Raw genomic sequence first — 22488 nt, 5'->3', positions numbered from 1 at the left:
CCAGTTGCTTGAGTCCGAGGTTGGCGAGGTTGTCCAGCAGGGCGGCGGTGTTGCTGTCATTGTTGTTCTCCAGGTGGAAGTTGAGGTCCCCTAGGAGGATGTAGTCAGATGAGGTGAGGGCGTGCGGGCTGACGAAGTCTGCGATGGCTTAGATGAATTGTGTGCGTGGTCCCGGGGGTCTGTAGATGAGAATGCCTCTAAGGGTGGTCTTAGGGTCGGTGTGTACCTGGAAGTGAAGGTGCTTGGCGGCAGTGAGGGTGTCGTCGGAGTTGGTTGTTATGCGTATGGTGTTTCTGTGGACGATGACAATGCCTCCTCCGGTTTTGGTTGACGCGGTCCCTTCGGGTGATCTTGTAGCTATCTGGGATGGCTATGGCGATTTCAGGGGCTGAGGAGGCGTTCATCCAGGTTTCTGTGAGGAAGGCGACGTCTGGTGATGTTGTGTCGAGGAGGTTCCAGAGTTCGACGGCGTGCCTGTGGACGGAGCGGGTGTTGAGCAGGATGCACTTGAGGTGATCGTTGCTGGTGCTTGGCTTGGCGGGTGCGGTGCAGGTTCTGAGGCATGTAAATTTGCAGGCTTGGCAGGTGAAGGGTCCGTGGGTGCGTTTCGGGGTGGCTCGGTGGCAGGCAGGGTTCTGGCCGGCGTTGAGTGCGTGAGGGTGGGCTGGCCTCGTAGAGGGGCAGGGGTCCTGGCGCTGGGCGCGGTCCAGGCGTGGACGGGCGTAGACGGGCTTTCCTTTGGCTAAGTGGGAGGGAGGAGCAGCTGGGAGGCGGGAGCGGGGCGGGCAATGGGCGAGGGAAGAGATTACAGAAGGAAAAACGGGCGGGGGAGCAGCGGCGGGAAGCGTGGGGCGGGTGCTGGGTCAAGGGAAAGCCAGAAACCCACTAAATACAAAATAAAAATACGGCGACAGAAACACAAATACAGCAACACAATTACATCAGCACAATTACGATCACAATACCTGTCCCAGGGGCAGGGGAACACCAGCGGCGGGCTCCAGGCAGCAGGAGGGGGTCACGGAGGCACAGCGGGAGCTGTGCGGCGTGTGGGGTGACCAGAGGTCAGGTCACAGCCACTGCTGCACGGCTTCCTCCATAGGAGGACAAGTGGGAGGGAGGAGCAGCTGAGAGGCGGGAGCGGGGCGGGCAATGGGCACTCAGATAAATAACCTATATGATTGATGCTCAGGATGTACTTCAGTATCTTAACTGCAAAACAAAAAACCAAACTCCTCCATAAGATAGAACACTGATCGGGGGCGGAGCTTGCCGGCATCGATGGCGGACGCGTGATCCCCGAGCTACGCGTGGCTGCTTAAAATATCCTTCAATATCCTACATCAGCTGCAATCCAAACAGCATAGGAAGCACCAGCAGGCTCCTACCGAACTCCGGTGTGCAGCGGGAGCCGGTTAGTAGACCCCAAGACCGGCTGTGCTTGACGGCGGCAAAGACGATCCTGACCGCGAGCGCGGACGCGAGACCACGACCTTGCGTGAGGCTGGCCCCGGGAGACGTGCTGCGATGTGCGGGCTGAAGAGCCAGCTGAGCCCGGTAGGCGTCGCGTCCCCGGTCCACGGAGGGGTGAGAGACACAACCTGCGGGGGTTGAAGCACACGACATCTGAAACACCCCGCTTCCCCCTTGTGAGAAGGTGGCCCGATATGCAGCGTTTGCTATTCTAGCGACCACTATGTATCGTTCCAACGACCCGTATGGTGATTGGTTGTAAGTCAACCTTAGACCAGCTATCCTAGTAGCGTGGATACGAGCAGTCTTCGGGCTAAACTCTAGAGGGTGTGTTAAGCCAGCTGTAATACCATCACATACCCCTTGAACACCAAGTGAAAGGACACCACACAAGTGTTATGAAAATAAACAGTATATTTATTAGAATCACAACAGCCCTGTACTCTTTATGAGGACAGGGTACTAAGCACAGAACAAAAGCTCTTAGAAAATACTTCAAGTGCACAAATAAAACAAGTGCCCGAGGGCACGGAAAGTTTAGTGGTCTCGGGCGGACCCGATAAGGCAAGTCGGAAGCGAGGGACTTGGGACCCTAGAGTAAGGAGGCTATGCAGGCACCGAAATGCCGAAGTTACCTAGCCACGAGGGCTGCGGCTGCACAAGTCTTACAGGCGTCGGGGGTCTTCGCTGACGAGCCAGGAGCCGGAAGAAAAGGAGTTGCTGGCCGGCGACCAGTGATGAATAGTTCGTAGTGATCCAAGCCTGGATCAGTGATCGTTGATACCTGAAAGCAGAGGGGACCAAGTTCGTACTACTAGCCAGTAGTCAGAGGGTACCAGGAAGGCACCGGATGGCCGTCACCTCGACTAGGTGAGTGGGCGACGCTAGGCTCTGCAGTCTCACGGACCAGGAGGCGTTGTCGGCGACCAGGATGGAGGTGCGAGCTGTCCCACGAAGGTTGATGCTGTCGGTGTCGCTGGGCCCAGGATTGGGGCAACAAGCCTTGGCAGATTTCAGGGCCACGTGGTGGGCCTAAAATGGCGTCTTGAGTGGACCCGGAGGGTCCGGGGTGCTCCTCTCGGAAAAGGGAGCAAGGGCCGGTCTGGAGCAACCAGACCAGCAGCGTTGGTTGTCGGATGTCGTCAAAGAAGGGCACAAGCCAGCGGCTAGTGACCAGACAACGTGCTGAGCAGCGAGCAGAAGGGCCCCACGCAGATCGTGGAGATGCTGGGAGACTGCACTTCGGTGCTGGAGCTGCTCAGGGTCGGGGCTTCTCGGACCCCAGAGCACTCACCAGAGAATTGCTTCGATGGTCGTGCTGATTAAGAAAGCGTGCAGGTTTTGATGATGGCCGGTCCCTCGAGGTCTCGTCGCACCCACAGATCTCAGCTGAGCTGACGAGGTGGGTAGAGGTCAGAGGTGCCAGGGAAGCCGGTTCTCGTCGAGCTGGGCCGTCGGATCCTTGAGGAAGGACTTGCAGCAAACCGTAGAGTTCTTAGATGGTGCCCGCTGGTGCAGGGTGACTACTCCTTAGCCACAAGGGAGAAATCTTGAGAAGAGTCTCGAAGTCCTTTCGTAGAAAGTATTCTTGATTCAAAGATGATCTAATTTGGAAGGGTCCCCGCTCCGGCCTTTATCCTAAAGAAAGGGGCGGTTACATGACTAGGTCCTGCCCTAAGGGTGGGACCAGGAAGGGGGGTAGTTACACCCCTCTCCCTCTGCTGGACTTTCCCCAGGTCAGGGGCTGCGCGCCCCTGGAACTGGTTCTAGCCGGCAGATGCGTAGTGAGCACCGGGGTGCCACTCCGCAGTCACCTTCTTGCAAAGCCCTACCTACCCAGAATACACAAACCCTGTCTGGGACGGTGCGAACACCGCCCTTGACAGGAAACCCTTTGTCCAAGCTCTCCTCGCTGGAAGGACTCCCAGCAGCAGGAGGTCAGACTTGTGTCTGTGGTGGCAGCGTCCATTTTGTGGAGCTGAGGCTTCAGTTAACTTTAACCGGGGTTCACAGTTACGTACATGTCGTGTCCCTCTAGAAGGGCGGAATGCTAACCTCGTCGCCAGGGTTGGTGAGAGGGCAGCACCCCGATTCGTATGACACCTTACTCGACATGTCTTGATAACGCGATACCGAAGTTACCGATATGATACGCGTTATCATGGAACAGCCATTGGGTCTTGGTTCCGCAAGCTGCAACCGGGCTCGGCTCGTGCCAGAGCCCAATTCACACGGTTCCATGCACTCTGCCTTCAGGATTGTCAAGGCCTGCCATAGGAGTGACTGAGAGGAACTCGGGTGTCCATTTTAAGGTTAGGTATAGGGATACTACACCTACAGCAACGGGCGAGTACGCCACGTGGCCCCAGCTGTCGTGCAGCCAGTTGTGTCAGATTTAGATGGCCATCCAGGGGTGGCATAATACATGCTTCAGCCCCTGGTAGGCCCTGGGTACACCGATGCCCTGAGTTACAGAGTCTGACAGGGTGGCCCAGTTCCAATTGGGCAATGCACCTAAGGTACACATATCAATTTAGCGAGAGAACAGCTAGGCTGTGGGTCTGATTGGCAGGCCCACAGCCCGAGAAAGTCGTAAACCAGTGAAACAAAAGCAAAAAGTCCGGGTGATCATAGGATTGCAGACCCTACTCTCCTACACCCCTCTGTTAAACAGCGCACCTGGGGAGCTGCAGGCCCTCGGAGACCTCTGCAGCAGGGGGGAGGCCACATCGGCAATCGAACTCTGACTATACTCAGCGCTGCTCAACCAGAATGACCCAGTAAAGAGGGGCAAGCAGCAGCATGAAACGGACACTTGCGCCGAAATAGAGACTTGCACACCTCAGCTCTGTTCCTGGGCAGTGGGCCACTACTATCACTACACACAGCGAGTTGCGGAGACTCGAAGCCCTCAATTGGCGCACTTGGCGACCCGCAGCAAACTTAGGTTTAGAATAGCCACACCACGCTCAATTGCGCAGTGCATCGTGCCTTATCTGCTCGCAGGAGATCTTTAGTAACCGATCCCGTTGTGTGGACCCTGGGGACGCCCTGGTGGGGAAGTGTGCCTCCGGAGCACTGAGACCACAGAGACGCCATCTTGGCCCTGGCTCCCGGGGAGGTCCTTGCTACCAACCATAGCACGAGGAAACTCCATCTGCCTGTCGGGCGTAGGGTTCTGGCGACAAGAGCTCACAACGAGCTACCTGGTGTAGTCCCCCACTACAAGCCAACACAAGCAGACTCCAAATTTTGCGGCGACTGCCCCGGGAGCACCACGTGACTCGACACTGCCATGGGGAAAGGGGACAAGACACAGAGCAAACTCCCCTTCGAGAACCGTCGGAACAAACCGCCTGAAACTCAAGAGGCGGACCATGTTCACTCGGCGAGTGGCGGGGAGAGCTCGGTCTACTCTGACATCAAAACCTTGCTCTTGTCTATGGAGAAGGGCCTAAAGGACAGCATGGCCTCGATCGGCACTAAAATAGATGCCCTCACTTACCGAATGGACCACATGGCGGAGCGCGTATACAAGCATGCAAAGCGCTTAGACATGTCTGAACGGCGCTTAACAGAGGTGGAGGAGGCTCAAACGGAACTGGACGTCGACCACAAGAAAATAGGCAAACTTTTGCAGGCTATCCAGGTGAAGACGGAAGATTTGGAGGCCCGCTCGAGACGCTCCAAAATACGCATTACGGGGGTTTCGGAGACAACACCAACTGGCAACATGGAAAAGTTCGTCGAGAAACTCCTGGTCACGTTGTTGGGAGACAACGTCTTTTCCCCAATGTTCATTGTGGAGCGGGCACACCACTCGCTAGGCCCTCGCCCCACCTGGGAGCCCCGCCACGGCCCATTATCGCCAAGCTCCTAAATTATAGGGACAGAGATACGGCTCTCCGACTGGCTCTTGACAAGAAGACACTGCAATACGAGGGCTCTGCAATTTCCCTGGATCCAGATTTTACGGCGAAAGTTCAGGAGGCGCGCAGGCATTTCGCCCCATTCAAGGGACAGCTCCGGGAACTTGGGCTAGATTATGCCATGTTGTACCCTGCAAAATTGAGAGTCAATCGCCAGGGGCATTCTCATATCTTTATGGACACTAAAGCACTACAGCAGGCTCTGAAGGGTTGGTCCAGGGAACGTAGTGGAGGCACCAACGGCCAAGCGGACGGCGAAGAAAACCGGAGCCAGCTCGAGTAACAAGATTGAAATGGCCTTACAGTCGACAAGTTGTGTTCCAACACGTGCAGATCCACTCGTGTCACCCAGACTGTGCCACACCCGGGACTGCACTTGAAGTTGGCACTCACTCTGCTCCTGTGTTGGGGGCGGACAGAGCTAATCTGATGAAGGATTGATGACCAGATGGAACCGTCTGTGGGTGAGATCATTCTGATGCATGTGTAAAGCGCGATGCGAGCCTAGTGGGACTATCAACAGTACGTTGGGACTGTGATCAGAATTGAAGGATAGGCGGGAGCAGCTGCTTAGAATATACACTCCTGGCCTGTACAGGCCACCTGTTAATCAATGCTGGAATGTTCCTATTAGCCGAAGTAATGATGCTAGGCAGCGGAGTTTAGGGCGGGGTATAAGGCTAGCAATGTAATCAGTTTACTTGCTGACTGCCGGGCAACTTTGGCTCCCGCTCTGTTTGCACCCTGAACCCCCGATGAGGGATTCCACATTTTGGAATAGAGTTGGGAGGGGGGAGGATGGGGTTCGACCATGCAAGGCCGTGTTGGGGTTGGTCTGCTGTGGGTGAGGGGTTGAGAGGTTTTTGGGGAAGGAATGTTCAGTTAATGATGGGGGGGTGTTCTATCTGACCTTTGACACTATGCAATCATCGGGCACGTGGTATTCACTCTTAGGGCTTGCGCGACCACTCGGAATGGCTAACACGACTACTGAGACAGACACTGCGCATGCTCCCAGACTCAGGGCCCTCACTTGGAACGTCCGTGGCCTGAATGACCACCGGAAAGTCGGGAAGGCCATCAGTTACTTCCATCGTGCGATGGACCAGGTTTGGAGTTTGTTATTAACACATATGGCCCCAACTATGACTCTCCAGAATTTTATCAGACCCTGGCAGCCAAGGTCAAACAGTATGACTCGGACCGCCTCCTATGGGGAGGAGACCTCAATCTCATTTTGGACCCCGCGCTGGACAGATCGGCTGGCCCTCATCGCAGACCTCTGGCAGCTGCCTTGGAGCTGAAGAGTGTGATAATGAGTCTGGGCATGGAAGATGTATGGCGACTCCGCAATCCGGAGCAGGGGGGATACACACACTACTCCGCTTATCACAACATCCACACCAGGATAGATTACTGGCTGGCGCCTGCCTCCAGGCTAGGACAGATTAGGGACTGCAAGGTGTTACCTAGAGCCTTGTCCGACCACTCGCCAGTGCTCTTGGAGATGCGCATCAAAGGAAAGACCATTCTGCCCTTCACGTGGAGATTCCCGCCTTATTCCCTACTGGACCCGGTGTTCAGAGGAAAACCTGCAGAAGCAATTTACGTATTCTTTGAGGCCAATGTGGGCTTCGTAGACAGTTTTCAAGAGGTCTGGGAAGCTTTTAAAGTATATATAAGGGGCGTAGCAATGTCCAAATATTCTGGAGTACTCAAGTCCATCAGACAGAGACTAGCTGACCTTGAGCAACAGTTGGCCGCCCTAGAGGGGAGACAGAGTAGGCAAGCGGACAGCACGATTCGCTAAAGTGTTGGCTACCCGTCTGGCGCTCCTTGTGCCAAAGCTAGTTGCGCCCGAATAGGCCGGCTTTATCCCCGGCAGGGACTTGGTATACAACATCCGGACGGTACTGGGCACGATGAAATGAAAATGAAAATTAAATGAAAAAAAGATTTATAAAGCGCATGGCTGCCCGGGAGCGTCCCAGCGCTGAGGGTGCAGTGGAAATCTGAGGCGAAGCGCAGGGGGATGAAGAATGAACTTATAGCTTTTGTGGGAAAAGATATGTCTTCAGAAGTTTAGGAAACTTCATGTAGTTCGGTTCAATTCGCAGCCAAGTTGTCAGGGAGTTCCACAGGGTTGCTGCGGTGACTGAAAAACGTCGCCCTCCAGTGCGGGCCTTCCTGACTCTATGAACAGTGGCCAGGTTGCCTTGGGATGAACGCAGGGACCTGGTAGTTTTGTAGGGATAGAGTATTGTCCCAAGCATAGAGGGCCCTTTGCCCTGAAGGGATCTGTGGGTGATACACAGAGGCTTAAATTTGATCCTTTCCCGGATAGGCAACCAGTGGAGAGCTCTAAGTGCTGGTTTTGCCGATGTTCTCCGGGCGGTGCCTGTCAACAGCCTGGCTGCTGCGTTTTGGGTGCGCTGAAGGCTATTAATGGTGGATTCTGGCGCAGCCATAAAAAGAGCGTTGCTGTAGTCTAATCTAGATAAGATGAGACCTTGAATGAGCAACTTTTGGGATTGTGTCGGAAGTAGAGGGAGAATCTTCCGGGCTGAGCGAAGTAGGCCCACATAGGTACCAGCCGTCTTTTTGGCCTGTGTTTTCTGGGAGAGGTCTTCCTCCAGCCAGAACCCTAGGCTTTTGAGTTCTTTCTTTGGTTGCGGGAGATCCCCTAGACACAGTGGCCAAATGGAGGTGGGAAGGGATGTTATTCACTGACCCAGAAGCATAAGCTCTGTTTTTGTGCCATTTAATTTAAGTCGCGAGTCACACATCCAATTATAGATTCCTGCAAGGCAATTGTGCAGCTTTTTGAGTTTGGCCTTTTCCAGGGAGAGTGAGACCACCATTTGGGTGTCGTCAGCGTATGTGACGGCTTTGATCCCAAAGGGAGTGACAACATCCTCCAGGGGGGCCATATAAATGTTAAATAAGGTAGGGCTCAATGAAGAGCCCCGAGGAACCCCACACTGGAGGGGGAAAGGCTTGGAGCGCGCGTTCCCTTCACATACCTGGAAGGTTCTGTCCTTCAAGAAGGATGTGAGCCATCGCAGTGCGGTGCCTCTCACCCCTAGGTTAAGGAGGCGCTGGATCAGGATCCCATGGTCTACAGTGTCGAATGCAGCGCTTAGATCCAGGAGGATCAGTAAAGCCGATCCTCCTGAATCCAAGATGCACCTTGCTTCCTCGACCACAGTCAGAAGGGCGGTCTCAGTCCCCTGACCCGGGCGAAACCCTGTTTGCGAGGGGCGAAGCAGATTGTTAGTTTCTAAGAAGGCCGAAAGTTGTTGGTTTACGGCCTTCTCTGCGATCTTACTCAGTCCTGGTAAGAGAGAGATTGGTCGGAGGTTTGCAAAGTCTTGGGGATCAAGTCCTGGTTTCTTCTGCAGTGCTTTAACTACTGCATGTTTCCAACTAGGGGGAACCACTCCTTGGTCAAATGAGGCATTAATAAGGTCTGTGGCCAAAGGCGAGATGGTAGGTCCCACCTGTTGAAGGATGTGAATGGGGGCTGGGTCATTCGGGGATCCACTTTTCATGCCTGTTAGAGCCTTTAAAAAGCCTTCTTTGGATATCTGGTTAAAGGAGTCCAGAGTGGGGCCTATGTTTGCGGCAGTAGGATCCGCGGGGGCATAACTGTCAGTTATTGGCGGGAGGGATTGTAGGATGTTTTTTATTTTGCTCTCGAAGAAAGCTGCTACTTAGTTGCATCTGGTGTCCGTGGATTCCTGCACCAAGGGGGGGTTGGGAATTTTGAGTAACTCTTTTACTATTTTGTATGTCTCCCGAGACGAGTTGGAGGCAGTTCTAATACAACATGTGCGACAGGACAGGAAGGCGCTATCAGTGTTTCTTGACATGGAAAAGGCCTTCGATTCGGTAGAATGGCCTTTTATGCAATTGGTGATGCAACAAATGGGTCTGGAACAGCCATTACTACAGATGGTGGGAGCACTATATAACCAGCCGCGGGCCAGGCTCCGGATGGGCGACCTGGTTCCTGACTCCTTTCCCATCAGTAGGGCCACCAGACAGGGGTGCCCGCTCTCGCCCCTTCTATATGCCCTGGTGGCAGAACCACTAGTCGCGTGGTTATCCATACTAGAAATGTAAACAAAGTCAGACGGGTGGGAGGGGGGGGGTTTGATAACTGTATTGTTTTGGAAACTGTTAACCCGATAAAGAAATGTAACAAAAAAAAAAAAAGATAGAACACTGATGGCGAAAAACACACACACAACCATGCGAGGCTCCCTTATCAACTACGCAAAAGTGAGAACATATAGGTGGCTCTACAAACACACCACTAACCGAGAAAACCAACATATACATTTGCATTGCATATATGTTTTCATTAAAAAGAACACACAAGATAAGTGAGCACAGAGTCACATGCACTTCGACAAACAAACTGTATTAAATTACTACCATACTTGCATGCAAGGACAGAGAATCAAGGTAAGGATAAGACAAATATACACCACACGACCTATACCATGATCACAGAAAAGGAGCAGCTTCATCCGCACCACCCCACCTCCTAACATCCCTCCTTCTAGCACATCATAAGTTAGACTAATTTGTCTTCAATGCACAGAATGACAAAGCAGATCACAGTTCTGATCTAGCAACGTTCTGTCACCACTCTGGAGTCCTTGAGCAGGAAACATCATGCTGTCAACAGCCCTGAGTTGGCTAAGAATAAAGGTAAGCAATAAACAGACCATTACCTAAAGGAGTGGCCATGCCTTCGGTGAGCAGGGTCACTTGAGGCAGGAAATCCACAGCTTTCTCAGCCAGAGTGACGACAGCCACAGGGAGAAGTACCATCATGCAGGAGGATAGTATTCTCTCTACATTTTGTAGATTCAACATTAACATTGACCCCTTGAAAGATGATAGCCAGCATCCTCTTCCCAAGGTTTAGACCTCATCAAAAAACTGTAAGTAATTAAATACACAATCTGGCAGATGCATCAACGTAGCCTTTTGCTATCCCTAAATAGCGATTTTTAAGGAATCGCTATTTAGGAATAGCAAAAGCCTATGCATGTAGGAATCGCTATTAAAATAGCGATTCCTAAACATTCCTTAATTGCTACTCGCAAATTGCTACTCGCAATTAAGGAATGCTGTCCCATTCATTCCTATGGGCCTAATGAATTGGAGATTGCATGAGCAATTTGCAAGTACCAGTAGGTACTCGCAAATTGCTCATGCAATTTCAAGGGTGCAAGGGTGTCAAAATGACACCCTGTTGCACCCCTGAAATTGATCTCTGCACATATGTTGCACACACACATGCCCTACGGGCATGTGTGTGCGCAACATGAAACTTTGAAAAATGCACAAAAGTGCTTTTTTCAAAGTTTTAGCAAATTAGCATGAAGTTCAACTTCGTGGTAATTTGCTACTCCTATTAGCGAATACGCTATTTTTTTTTACTTTCATGCATTACATTTAAGGAATCTAAATTTTGGATTCCTTAAAAGCAATTGCAATTTAAGGAATCTCAATTTAGAGATTCCTTAAATTGCGATTTTTGCATTTGGGATGATGCATCCCAAGTGCAAAAATACTGGGAGCAAAGGGTCAGATTCTGAGAATCTGCCCATTTGCGACCGGTATTTACTTTGATGCATAAGCCTGAATATGGCTAATCATCGGGTCAAGCCAGTGTTAGGACAGAGTAGTTCAAGATGGTGTGTCTGGAAGACTCCGAGGGTTTAGTTGTGAACGCCATCCTGTAAAAATAGTGATTTCCCCAACGTTAGGACATCAAAGAAGGTACATTTGCATACATTTGCACTTTAAAATGTTGATATTGTGTGCGCATTGATTATTTTGTCTTACCAGTGAAATGGGCACGAGAAAGGAAGAAAAGTATGCTCTGACCTCTATCAAAGTTGTGGGGTAATTTGGGAGAAATAACAGACTTCGGGCTTTATTTAAAGTTTGATGGACAGGATACTCTGTCAAATAATGGAAGCTTTCCCGTCCACAGTATTAAAAATGCCATTGGCAAACATGGGTTTGTAATACCTAGAATTAATATCTGAAATGATTATGACTATCATGTCCACCAAACTCTAAATAAAACCTTTTGTTTTTGTCTGCTCTGTGAGTGGTAGCTCAAACGTTTCGAGTTGTGGGAGTGTGCCAGGTAACTAATGTGATGTGACAATTATTATTTGAACTGTCCTGTTCTATTTTGTCTTCACAATGAATCTAAAGATTAGCTGCAACATATGCCATGGGTACTCTCAATTGCAGCTGCACTTCCTTGATTTCTTGATTGGTGTTTTAACTCACCTGTTCTGTTATCACAAGAGTTCGACATGCTTCATCCCAAAACTTCTATGTGTAAATTCTCAATTAATTTACAATGAAAAGGGTCTCTAATGGCAAAGGTAAACAAGCACAAGCACAAGCATGCGTGCCTTGCGCTGGCAGCAGGGGGAGGGGAGAGAGGAGGGGGCCGGCGCCTGTTTCCCCTGCGGGACCGAGCCACGGGCACCATATGCTTGTAAGTTAATTACAAACATATGGCGTCAGCTGCTCGCTCCCGCAAGGGAATCTCCAAACGTGCACGCATTGCCATTGAAGGCAATGGAACACGTGCACGTTTTCAGGGCCAAAAGGGAATCGATGGCTAAAGGTCTCTTTCCTATGCAACGCATGTGCGCTGCGTATGCGAGACCTAAACACTGCAGAACGTGGAAAGAAATCTGAAAAGGGATAATGTATTGAAATATGATGCACAAGAACACAAAATACCATAAAAACTGGAGACGCACATTACTGGATGGATTATGGAATGATATGAAATGATTCAATCATAGGCAAATATGGAGCAAAAACATGAAACAGTTTTTTCTCGACAGTATTTCACAGGGAATCCCAGATTCTGTTCTGAGTAAGAGGGAAGATAGAAGAGGAAGAGAGAGGCTGTGGTGAGAAGGAGAAGATGTCGCCAGGTAGCCCCCCCATTCCTCAGTTGAAGGTCAGGTAGGGGTCAGGAGACAGGTGCTGGATGTAATGCCACCCTCTTTTAATGAGATATTACTGGCAAAAATGTCCAGTCAGTAAAATTGAGTCCAGTGTTCCTTGTATTCAGGGCCATAAAAACTCTGTAGGGGTTACCAGCTATCTAATAACAACGATTCTACAATGGAGGAAAACCTATAAAGAAATAAACCTTTTCTGAGAAGTAGTACCTCTCTGTGTGTTCTTTCAATGGACCACTTTGTAATACTTTCATTGTACCTTGGTTTAGATAGATGCTTCCATCCTCATTTTCCACATCATGAATGTTCCTCAAATGTGGCTCTTCCTCAGTGTTCTGAATTAGATTTTCTGGTTTAAAAGATGAAAAAAACATTTTTTACTGTAAATTGTATTTTGTGTGTGACAAACAAGACACTGAAGTACACCTAAAATGAAGTTCCAAATGTATTCAACTGTGAGAGAGACATTCTTAAGTATTAGACAGAATCAATCTGAACCCTGATTTGTAACAGATTTTTCAATATGAATTACTTAACATCACTTTCTACAGCTTAGAGATCTTTGACAGAGGAAAAACAGAACAACAAACACAGAAAAATAGATAGATGGATAGCCCTAGCACAAAAAGATAATCATATGATATTTCAGGTATCGGGTGACCTCTCCACAGCAAAGTTACCACGAGTGAGCTCCCATGCTAGGAATCGATCACTGTGAAATTCCTGCAGAAACCTATGTGACAAAGGGAATACAAAGAGATACAGAGAGAGAAAGTGGGCAAATTACAGTTGCAGCAATGCCTCTTGCCATTCTGGTAAATTAGAGCTCTGTCAGGGGAGCTATCAGCAAGATAGTGGACAGTCAATAAGGAGTGTGTTCCACTGTTGATTTCCATTCTCCCATCTACCATTTCTGGGCAACGAGGCAGGGGGAGAGAAAGGATAGATATAAGGGATTACAAAAGGGTTTCTATCCCGCAAACAAGTGTTTTATCATGTTACCATACTTTGACGGCCAACTGAGCATTAAGCGCTTTGAATTTACCACAGAAAATAACCCAGAAATCAGAGGCTTTTCTGATGTATTAGCTTACATGTGAAAAAAAGGTTAGGGTAAACTACTGCAACTTCTACTGCTTCACTTTCTCCGTTTATGAATATTATTTTCCTTAATGTTCCACAAAAGAGTTTAATTTTAAATCTTTGTTTTTTAAAACTTTTTTTATTGATTTGAATGACATTTTTACAAGCAAAACATTAAGCAGTAATCATCCTGCTAACCATCTCATTACAATTCTCTCAAGGACAATTATCAGATATACATCAATCAATTCTTTCTCGATCTGCATTTCTGCCCATCCACCATGGGGGACACACATAGATCACCTCGATAGGCATTCCATTTGGACCACTTCATATCCCATTTTTTTACGGCACCTCCGGTCTACAAAGACCTCCGTCTCCGCCAGCATGCATCTGTCAAGTTCTTTCGCCCACACTGATGCAGAGGTTGGACTAGCCTCCCCAACCCTTCGCCAATTCCCGCTTAACCAGTGTGTAGCCTAGTGTTACCATCTGTTGTTCCGTATCGGTAAGGACAGTTGCGGCCCAAATATTCAATAACCCCAGCTGTGGTGTCAGGGTCATTTCCTTCCCTAATGCTGTCTGCATGTGATTTGTGGCTTCTTCTCAAAGGTGGCGAATGGCAGGACAGCTCCATATCGTATGGTGGAAGGTGGCTTGTTGTTGACAACCCCTCAGGCAAGGATAGTCAGGTCTGGTTCCTAGTTTTGCCAGTAGTTTTCCTGTCATATATGATGGAGAATCCTAAGCTGTATCAGCCTATAGCGTTGTGTTATGACTGCTTCCCTTGGGGACATGAGAGCCAGTTGCCAGTCCTCGTCATCAATCTTTCCCAGGTCTCCTTCCCACTGCTCCCTGAGTTTACCAAACGCATCTGGGAGTTTATTACATAGTTTCATATATGTTAAAGATATGGCTTTGGAAGGTAGTTACCCATCCAGCAGGCGGTCTTCCAGAGGTGACGAGTCCGGTATGTCTTCTAAGTTTGAAAGGGCTGATTGCAGTGATTGTCTTTGCAGGTACCTTAAGACCTCTCCCTGAGTCAATTGATATTGTTTCTGGAGTTCCCCGAACTTGAGAATTGAACCCTTTTTGACCAGAACCCCTACCACTGAAATGCCAATCATGTCCCACTTATCGAACCCAGGTTGGAAGCACATCTTGCCAAATTTCTGGGCATACCACAAAAGCGTTAACCTTGGTGATAGTAGCTGCCCAGCCTAGACAAGAGTTTGCTCTGTGCCAGATATCTAGCGTGTGAGAGGTGGGCCCAATATATTTCTTTTGTCTGTCCCTTGTGTATAAGGCCCCCAAATACCCGGAGCGGTCCATTTGGTATCTGTCTAGAGCGTATGCTGGTTCAGTAGGGGGGCGATACACGCAGTGATTTACGGCCACCAGATGTGCTGCCCAATAGTAGAGCTGTAGGTCTGGCAGCGTTATACCTCCATCATACCAGCCTTTCGTTAGTTTCCTCAGTGCCACCCTCAGGGCTTTACCATCCCACAGCAATGTTTTTACCACACTTTCCACTTCTTTAAAGTAAGAGTCTGGGACCTTCTGCTGACTATTCTGGAGAACATATTGAAACCTTGGGAGGGCCAACATTTTGAAAAGTGCTGCACGTCCTACTAGGGATAGCGGCAAGGACCTCCAATGTTTCACATCCCTTCGCAGCCTGATAAGCGGGGGAGCCAGGTTAGAAGTATGAAAGAGAACCTGGTCCGAAGTGACAAAGACCCCCAAGTACTGGAAACCGTCCTCCGCTACTGATAGCTTACAATTTGCTGGGAGTCGCTGTACCTGTCCCCGGAGCACAAATAGTACTGACTTATTCCAGTTTATCGCATACCCAGAGTATTTCCCGAAATTTGTGAATATGTTGAGCACTGTGTGTATTGACTTGTATGGAGAGGCAAGGTATAATAGTATGTTGTCAGCATACAAGGATATGCGATCCTCCAAGTCCACCGCCCATCGCAGCCCCCTCACCATCACCTCCAGACGCACCCATGCCGCCAGAGGCTCCAGTATGAGGGAAAATATATGTGGAGACAGGGGACATCCCTGTCTGGTACCCCTTCTCAGTCTGAATGCCCGGGACACGTAGTTATTCACTCTCACCTCTCCCTGTATGTCGGTGTATAGTAGTTTAACCTATCCTATAAATTTGGTCCCCAATCCCACCTTTTCAAGAACTGCGAATAGGTATGGCCATTCTATTGAGTCAAATACCATAGAGGCATCCAAGGACAGTACCACTTTGTCCTCCTCTAGAAATTCTCTACGCGCCATCACATTGTGCAGACGGCGAATGTTAAGAGCCGTATTTCTCCCTGGCATAAAGCCAGACTGATCAGGGTGGAGTAGTGAAAAAATGACTGTAACCAATCGGTAGGCAAGGACTTTTGCTAGGACGTTAGAGTCCGCATTGATCAGCGAAATAGGCCTATAAGAGCTACAGCAATCTGCTAGTTTCCCCGACTTATGGATCACTACTACTGTGGCCAGGCGTTGATCCATAACCTTTAGAAATTTAATAGGGGTTCCATTTGACCCCATCGTTTTCCCAGAGTTTATCTGACCTATGGCCTTACCAATCTCCTCGTCAGAAAGGTCTGTCTCTAGGGTGTCTCTGAGTCGGAGAGGGTTGGCATATCACTATCAATTATAAGCTGGCGCGAATTCTCCGCCGTGTAATTGGTAGGAGTGTAGATCTTTTCAAAGTTATGTTATGTTATGTTATCCGTTTTGTAAAGCGCACAGCTGCCCCAGCAAAGGGGCGTCCCAGCGCTGCCACATGAGGAAACGATAACAATGTGGGCCAGCCTAGAAGGAATTGAAAGTAAAGACTAAGGTGAAGGGAACAAGAAGGTCTTGATGGCTTTCCTGAAGGATGACAGACAGTCGATAGCGCGGATATGTACCGAGAGGGAATTCCATAGCTCAGGCGCAAGGTATCGGAATGCCCGACCACCTGTTCTGGAAAGCCTGATTCTAGAGGCACCGTTGCTAAGTATAGCTCTGCTGAGCAAAGAGGGCGCAAAGGAACATAGTGTGAGATCAGGTTACTCAGCAGGGCCGGACTGGCGCATTTCAGAATTTTAAAAGAAATACAAAGTGTCTTATAATGAATGCGTCTGTCAATGGGGAGCCAATTTACGGATAGTACTGGAAGCTGAGCAAAAACGTGGCAGACCCACCAAAGGTCTAGCCGCAGCATTTTGAATGCGTTGGTATTGAGACTCGGAATGATCTGTTAGCCAGGAATGAGCGAAGACAGTCTAAGGCTATGCTGTTTTTCCCAGCTTCCTCGAGTCTCTGGAGTAGAATCTTGTGGGACACCGTGTCAAAGGCGGCGCTGAGATCTAATAGAATCAGCGCCGCACTTTGATCTCCGTCCACGAGAGATCGTAGTTGCTCAGTGGTGGCCAGAAGGGCCGTTTCTGTACTGTGACCCGTTCGGAACCCATTCCGAACGGGTCTAGGATACAGTTATTATTCACAAACTGGGTCAGTACATTGTTAACGTGAGCTTCCGTAATTTTTGCCACCCAAGGTAGAAGGGATATTGGCCGGATATTTTCCGGTTTATTGGGGTCTGCATTGGGTTTTCTTAGAATTGGGGACACCCAGGCATGCTTCCAGGGGGTCGGTAAGAGGGAACTGTTAATTATATTACAGAGAGGCTCCCTGAAGACTGAGAGGGAATCCTTAAATTGAGATGGTTGCAAGGGATCTAAAGGAGAGCTCGACTTGATTTTACCACTGAGCTGGGTAAATTCAGCCTCCGAAAGGGGCAGAATGGACGTCGGGGAGATCCTAGGCTCCACTCTAGGCCTAGCATAGGTTAGGGGTGTGCCGGGATCAGGAAAGGATAGGTAGATAGTATGCACCTTATTGACAAAAGAAACTGCTAATTCGTCACATAAGAATGTGGAGGTATCACTGGGGTACTTGCTTTCCTGGTCCTAAGGTCTTTAACAATTTTAAAAATGCATTTAGTGGTGTTAAGACTGGAGCTAATCTCCATAGCATAAAAGGATGCACGTGTTTTACAGACCGCTTTGTGATAGAGTTTTATCTTTGCCAAATAGAGCCTTTTTATCTCTGGTATGTAGTCTTTCCTCCAATCACGTTTTTACATTCTTTTCGCAAAATGGGTAAAGAGTTGTTATACCAAGGATTGGAGGTAGAGATACGACCTTTCACCCATTTTGCTGGAATTAGGGCGTCGAGATCTCGCAGGATCCATTCACAGAAGTGGTCATAGTCTCGATAGTTGTCGAGAGGATTAGCGTTAAGAAAACGGTGAAAGTCATCCAGCTTCAACTTGTGCCACGGCCGTTTAAAAACCGATCTCGGGGTTCCGTTATTAGAGGGCTCAATGAGAGGAACGAACCATCTGACCAAGTAGTGGTCCGTCCAGCCCATGGGGGTGGGTTGATCCACAGTAATTGAGTGGAGATTGGTGAATAATGGATCAAGCAGATGTCCTGCTGAGTGAGTAGATCCAGGGACTAATTGGTCCAGCTGGAGAGCAGCAAGGTCTGCTATAAAAGTGGCATTGTCTTGGATCTGGTCCAGGTCGCTGCAGATGCTAAAATTAGCAGAACCTGCTGCAAGCTCACTAACAACCTTGGGGAGCACTTTCTTGAACGTGGTTGCAGTACCCGGAGGACGATATATCAGGAGGCCTGATAGTGAGTACTGTGAGCTCACGGCTACTTGAAAATGCGCCGTTTCACAGTCTGCCACCAGTACTTTGTTAAATAGGCAAGAATAGTGTGATTTGAACACAATCTCTATCCCACCTGCCCTAGAGACCCTGTATAGTGTACATATGGAATAACCAAGAGGTAGAGCTAGGTTGGTGACCGTTACCAAGTTGTCATTTAACCAGGTTTCACACATAAACAGTATGTCAGGACGTTCTTCAGAAATAAGATCAAGAACTTCGGCATGGTGTTTTGCCAAAGATCTGACCTTAAGCTGTAATACTTTGAGCTGAATCTGGGTTTTGGTCTGATGAACACATGTCGGGAGGGCGGAATCAGGGTAGTCCCAAGAAGAATCACCTAGAGTGAGAGGATTGGTTGTGCAGAGGACAGGGCCAGTATTGTATGCCATGAGTTCCTCCCTACCGTAGCGGATGATACAGTGACGACAACGGCCAGGGGTCCTGGCGAGAGGTGATGTACAGGCGATGACGGGCGCAGACGGGCTTGCCTTTGGTGCGCCACCGGCGCGCCGGCTGCGCGCGTCCGCTGCACTTCGCCCAGCACATCGGTAAATAAGGGGATGGAGCGTGATGAAAACTAGACCGCTCCCCTCTTCCGCCAGAAGTGAGAATAATGGCCGGGCAAGAGATAGGAAAAAACTCCCTCCACAAAAACGAGCAAAGGTCGGGGTGGAACGGGGAGCGTGAAAGAGGCGAAGCAGTTAAACGTAAGTGCAATTATTTAAAATTAAACAACACAGTGCAGGCACCCAAAATCGTACCCCGTGTGAATTCCTATCCCATCAATTCAATAGTTGTAGCAGCCCGGTACATAAATCGTACCTCTAGCGTGCGGACCGCTGCTCGAATGAAGCCCTGCGTTAAGAAGGGGAAGGAGCGTGATGAAAACTAGACCGCTCCCCTCTTCCGCCGGAAGTGAGAATAATGGCCGGGCAAGAGATAGGAAGAAACTCCCTCCACACAAACGAGCAAAGGTCAGGGTGGAACGGGGAGCGTGAAAGAGGCGAAGCAGTTAAAAGTAAGTGCAATTATTTAAAATTAAACAACACAGTGCAGGCACCCAAAATCGTACCCCCTGTGAATTCCTATCCCATCAATTCAATAGTTGTAGCAGCCCGGTACATAAATCGTACCTCTAGCGTGTGGACCGCTGCTCGAATGAAGCCCTGCGTTAAGAAGGGGAAGGAGCGTGATGAAAACTAGACCGCTTCCCTCTTCCGCCGGAAGTGAGAATAATGGCCGGGCAAGAGATAGGAAGAAACTCCCTCACCACAAACAAGCAAAGCTCGGGGTGGAACGGGGAGCGTGAAAGAGGCGAGGCAGTTAAAAGTAAGTGCAATTATTTAAAATTAAACAACACAGTGCAGGCACCCAAAATCGTACCCCCTGTGAATTCCTATCCCATCAATTCAATAGTTGTAGCAGCGCGGTACATAAATCGTACCTCTAGCGTGTGGACCGCTGCTCGAATGAAGCCCTGCATTAAGAATGGGAAGGAGCGGGATGCAAACTAGACCGCTCCCCCCTTCCGCCGGAAGTGAGAATAATGGCCGGGCAAGAGATAGGAAGAAACTCCCTCCACACAAACGAGCAAAGCTCGGGGTGGAACGGGGAGCGTGAAAGAGGCGAGGCAGTTAAAAGTAAGTGCAATTATTTAAAATTAAACAACACAGTGCAGGCACCCAAAATCGTACCCCCTGTGAATTCCTATCCCATCAATTCAATAGTTGTAGCAGCGCGGTACATAAATCGTACCTCTAGCGTGTGGACCGCTGCTCGAATGAAGCCCTGCGTTAAGAAGGGGAAGGAGCGTGATGAAAACTAGACCGCTCCCCTCTTCCGCCGGAAGTGAGAATAATGGCCGGGCAAGAGATAGGAAGAAACTCCCTCCACACAAACGAGCAAAGGTCGGGGTGGAACGGGGAGCGTGAAAGAGGCGAAGCAGTTAAAAGTAAGTGCAATTATTTAAAATTAAACAACACATTGCAGGCACCCAAAATCGTACCCCCTGTGAATTCCTATCCCATCAATTCAATAGTTGTAGCAGCCCGGTACATAAATCGTACCTCTAGCGTGTGGACCGCTGCTCGAATGAAGCCCTGCGTTAAGAAGGGGAAGGAGCGTGATGAAAACTAGACCGCTACCCTCTTCCGCCGGAAGTGAGAATAATGGCCGGGCAAGAGATAGGAAGAAACTCCCTCCACACAAACGAGCAAAGCTCGGGGTGGAACGGGGAGCGTGAAAGAGGCGAGGCAGTTAAAAGTAAGTGCAATTATTTAAAATTAAACAACACAGTGCAGGCACCCAAAATCGTACCCCCTGTGAATTCCTATCCCATCAATTCAATAGTTGTAGCAGCCCGGTACATAAATCGTACCTCTAGCGTGTGGACCGCTGCTCGAATGAAGCCCTGCATTAAGAAGGGGAAGGAGCGGGATGCAAACTAGACCGCTCCCCCCTTCCGCCGGAAGTGAGAATAATGGCCGGGCAAGAGATAGGAAGAAACTCCCTCCACACAAACGAGCAAAGCTCGGGGTGGAACGGGGAGCGTGAAAGAGGCGAGGCAGTTAAAAGTAAGTGCAATTATTTAAAATTAAACAACACAGTGCAGGCACCCAAAATCGTATCCCCTGTGAATTCCTATCCCATCAATTCAATAGTTGTAGCAGCGCGGTACATAAATCGTACCTCTAGCGTGTGGACCGCTGCTCGAATGAAGCCCTGCGTTAAGAAGGGGAAGGATCGTGATGAAAACTAGACCGCTCCCCCCTTCCGCCGGAAGTGAGAATAATGGCCGGGCAAGAGATAGGAAGAAACTCCCTCCACACAAACGAGCAAAGCTCGGGGTGGAACAGGGAGAGTGAAAGAGGCGAGGCAGTTAAAAGTAAGTGCAATTATTTAAAATTAAACAACAAAGTGCAGGCACCCAAAATCGTACCCCCTGTGAATTCCTATCCCATCAATTCAATAGTTGTAGCAGCGCGGTACATAAATTGTACCTCTAGCGTGTGGACCGCTGCTCGAATGAAGCCCTGCGTTAAGAAGGGGAAGGAGCGGGATGAAAACTAGACCGCTCCCCCCTTCCGCCGGAAGTGAGAATAATGGCTGGGCAAGAGATAGGAAGAAACTCCCTCCACACAAACAAGCAAAGCTCGCGGTGGTACGGGGAGCGTGAAAGAGGCGAGGCAGGTAAAAGTAAGTGCAATTATTTAAAATTAAACAAAACAGTGCAGGCACCCAAAATCGTACCCCCTGTGAATTTCTATCCCATCAATTCAATAGTTGTAGCAGCTCGGTACATAAATCGTACCTCTAGCGTGTGGACCGCTGCTCGAATGAAGCCCTGCGTTAAGAAGGGGAAGGAGCGTGATGAAAACTAGACCGCTCCCCCCTTCCGTCGGAAGTGAGAATAATGGCCGGGCAGGAGATAGGAAGAAACTCCCTCCACACAAATGAGCAAAGCTCGGAGTGGAACGGGGAGCGTGAAAGAAGCGAGGCAGTTAAAAGTAAGTGCAATTATTTAAAATTAAACAACACATTGCAGGCACCCAAAATCGTACCCCCTGTGAATTCCTATCCCATCAATTCAATAGTTGTAGCAGCCCGGTACATAAATCGTACCTCTAGCGTGTGGACCGCTGCTCGAATGAAGCCCTGCGTTAAGAAGGGGAAGGAGCTTGATGAAAACTAGACCGCTACCCTCTTCCGCCGGAAGTGAGAATAATGGCCGGGCAAGAGATACGAAGAAACTCCCTCCACACAAACGAGCAAAGCTCGGGGTGGAACGGGGAGCGTGAAAGAGGCGAGGCAGTTAAAAGTAAGTGCAATTATTTAAAATTAAACAACACAGTGCAGGCACCCAAAATCGTACCCCCTGTGAATTCCTATCCCATCAATTCAATAGTTGTAGCAGCCCGGTACATAAATCGTACCTCTAGCGTGTGGACCGCTGCTCGAATGAAGCCCTGCATTAAGAAGGGGAAGGAGCGGGATGCAAACTAGACCGCTCCCCCCTTCCGCCGGAAGTGAGAATAATGGCCGGGCAAGAGATAGGAAGAAACTCCCTCCACACAAACGAGCAAAGCTCGGGGTGGAACGGGGAGCGTGAAAGAGGCGAGGCAGTTAAAAGTAAGTGCAATTATTTAAAATTAAACAACACAGTGCAGGCACCCAAAATCGTATCCCCTGTGAATTCCTATCCCATCAATTCAATAGTTGTAGCAGCGCGGTACATAAATCGTAC

General features: G+C 49.4%; 1 protein-coding gene across 2 annotated transcripts in view; it reads right to left on the bottom strand.

The window, feature by feature from the left end:
* LOC147729882 (uncharacterized) overlaps positions 1-22488 on the bottom strand; it is a 157768-nt gene that overhangs the window by 47187 nt on the left and 88093 nt on the right. For both annotated transcript variants that reach the window (XM_086954795.1, XM_086954796.1), the window contains exon 7: positions 12681-12770. In XM_086954795.1, coding sequence (XP_086810921.1) covers positions 12681-12770 — 90 coding nt within the window. The remainder of the gene's footprint in view (positions 1-12680; positions 12771-22488) is intronic.

Source organism: Lissotriton vulgaris, chromosome 2_1, assembly GCF_964263255.1.
Source record: "Lissotriton vulgaris chromosome 2_1, aLisVul1.2, whole genome shotgun sequence".
Taxonomy (NCBI): domain Eukaryota; kingdom Metazoa; phylum Chordata; class Amphibia; order Caudata; family Salamandridae; genus Lissotriton; species Lissotriton vulgaris.
Note: the sequence above shows the minus strand (reverse complement) of the source record. Positions and strands in the feature narration are given on the sequence as shown.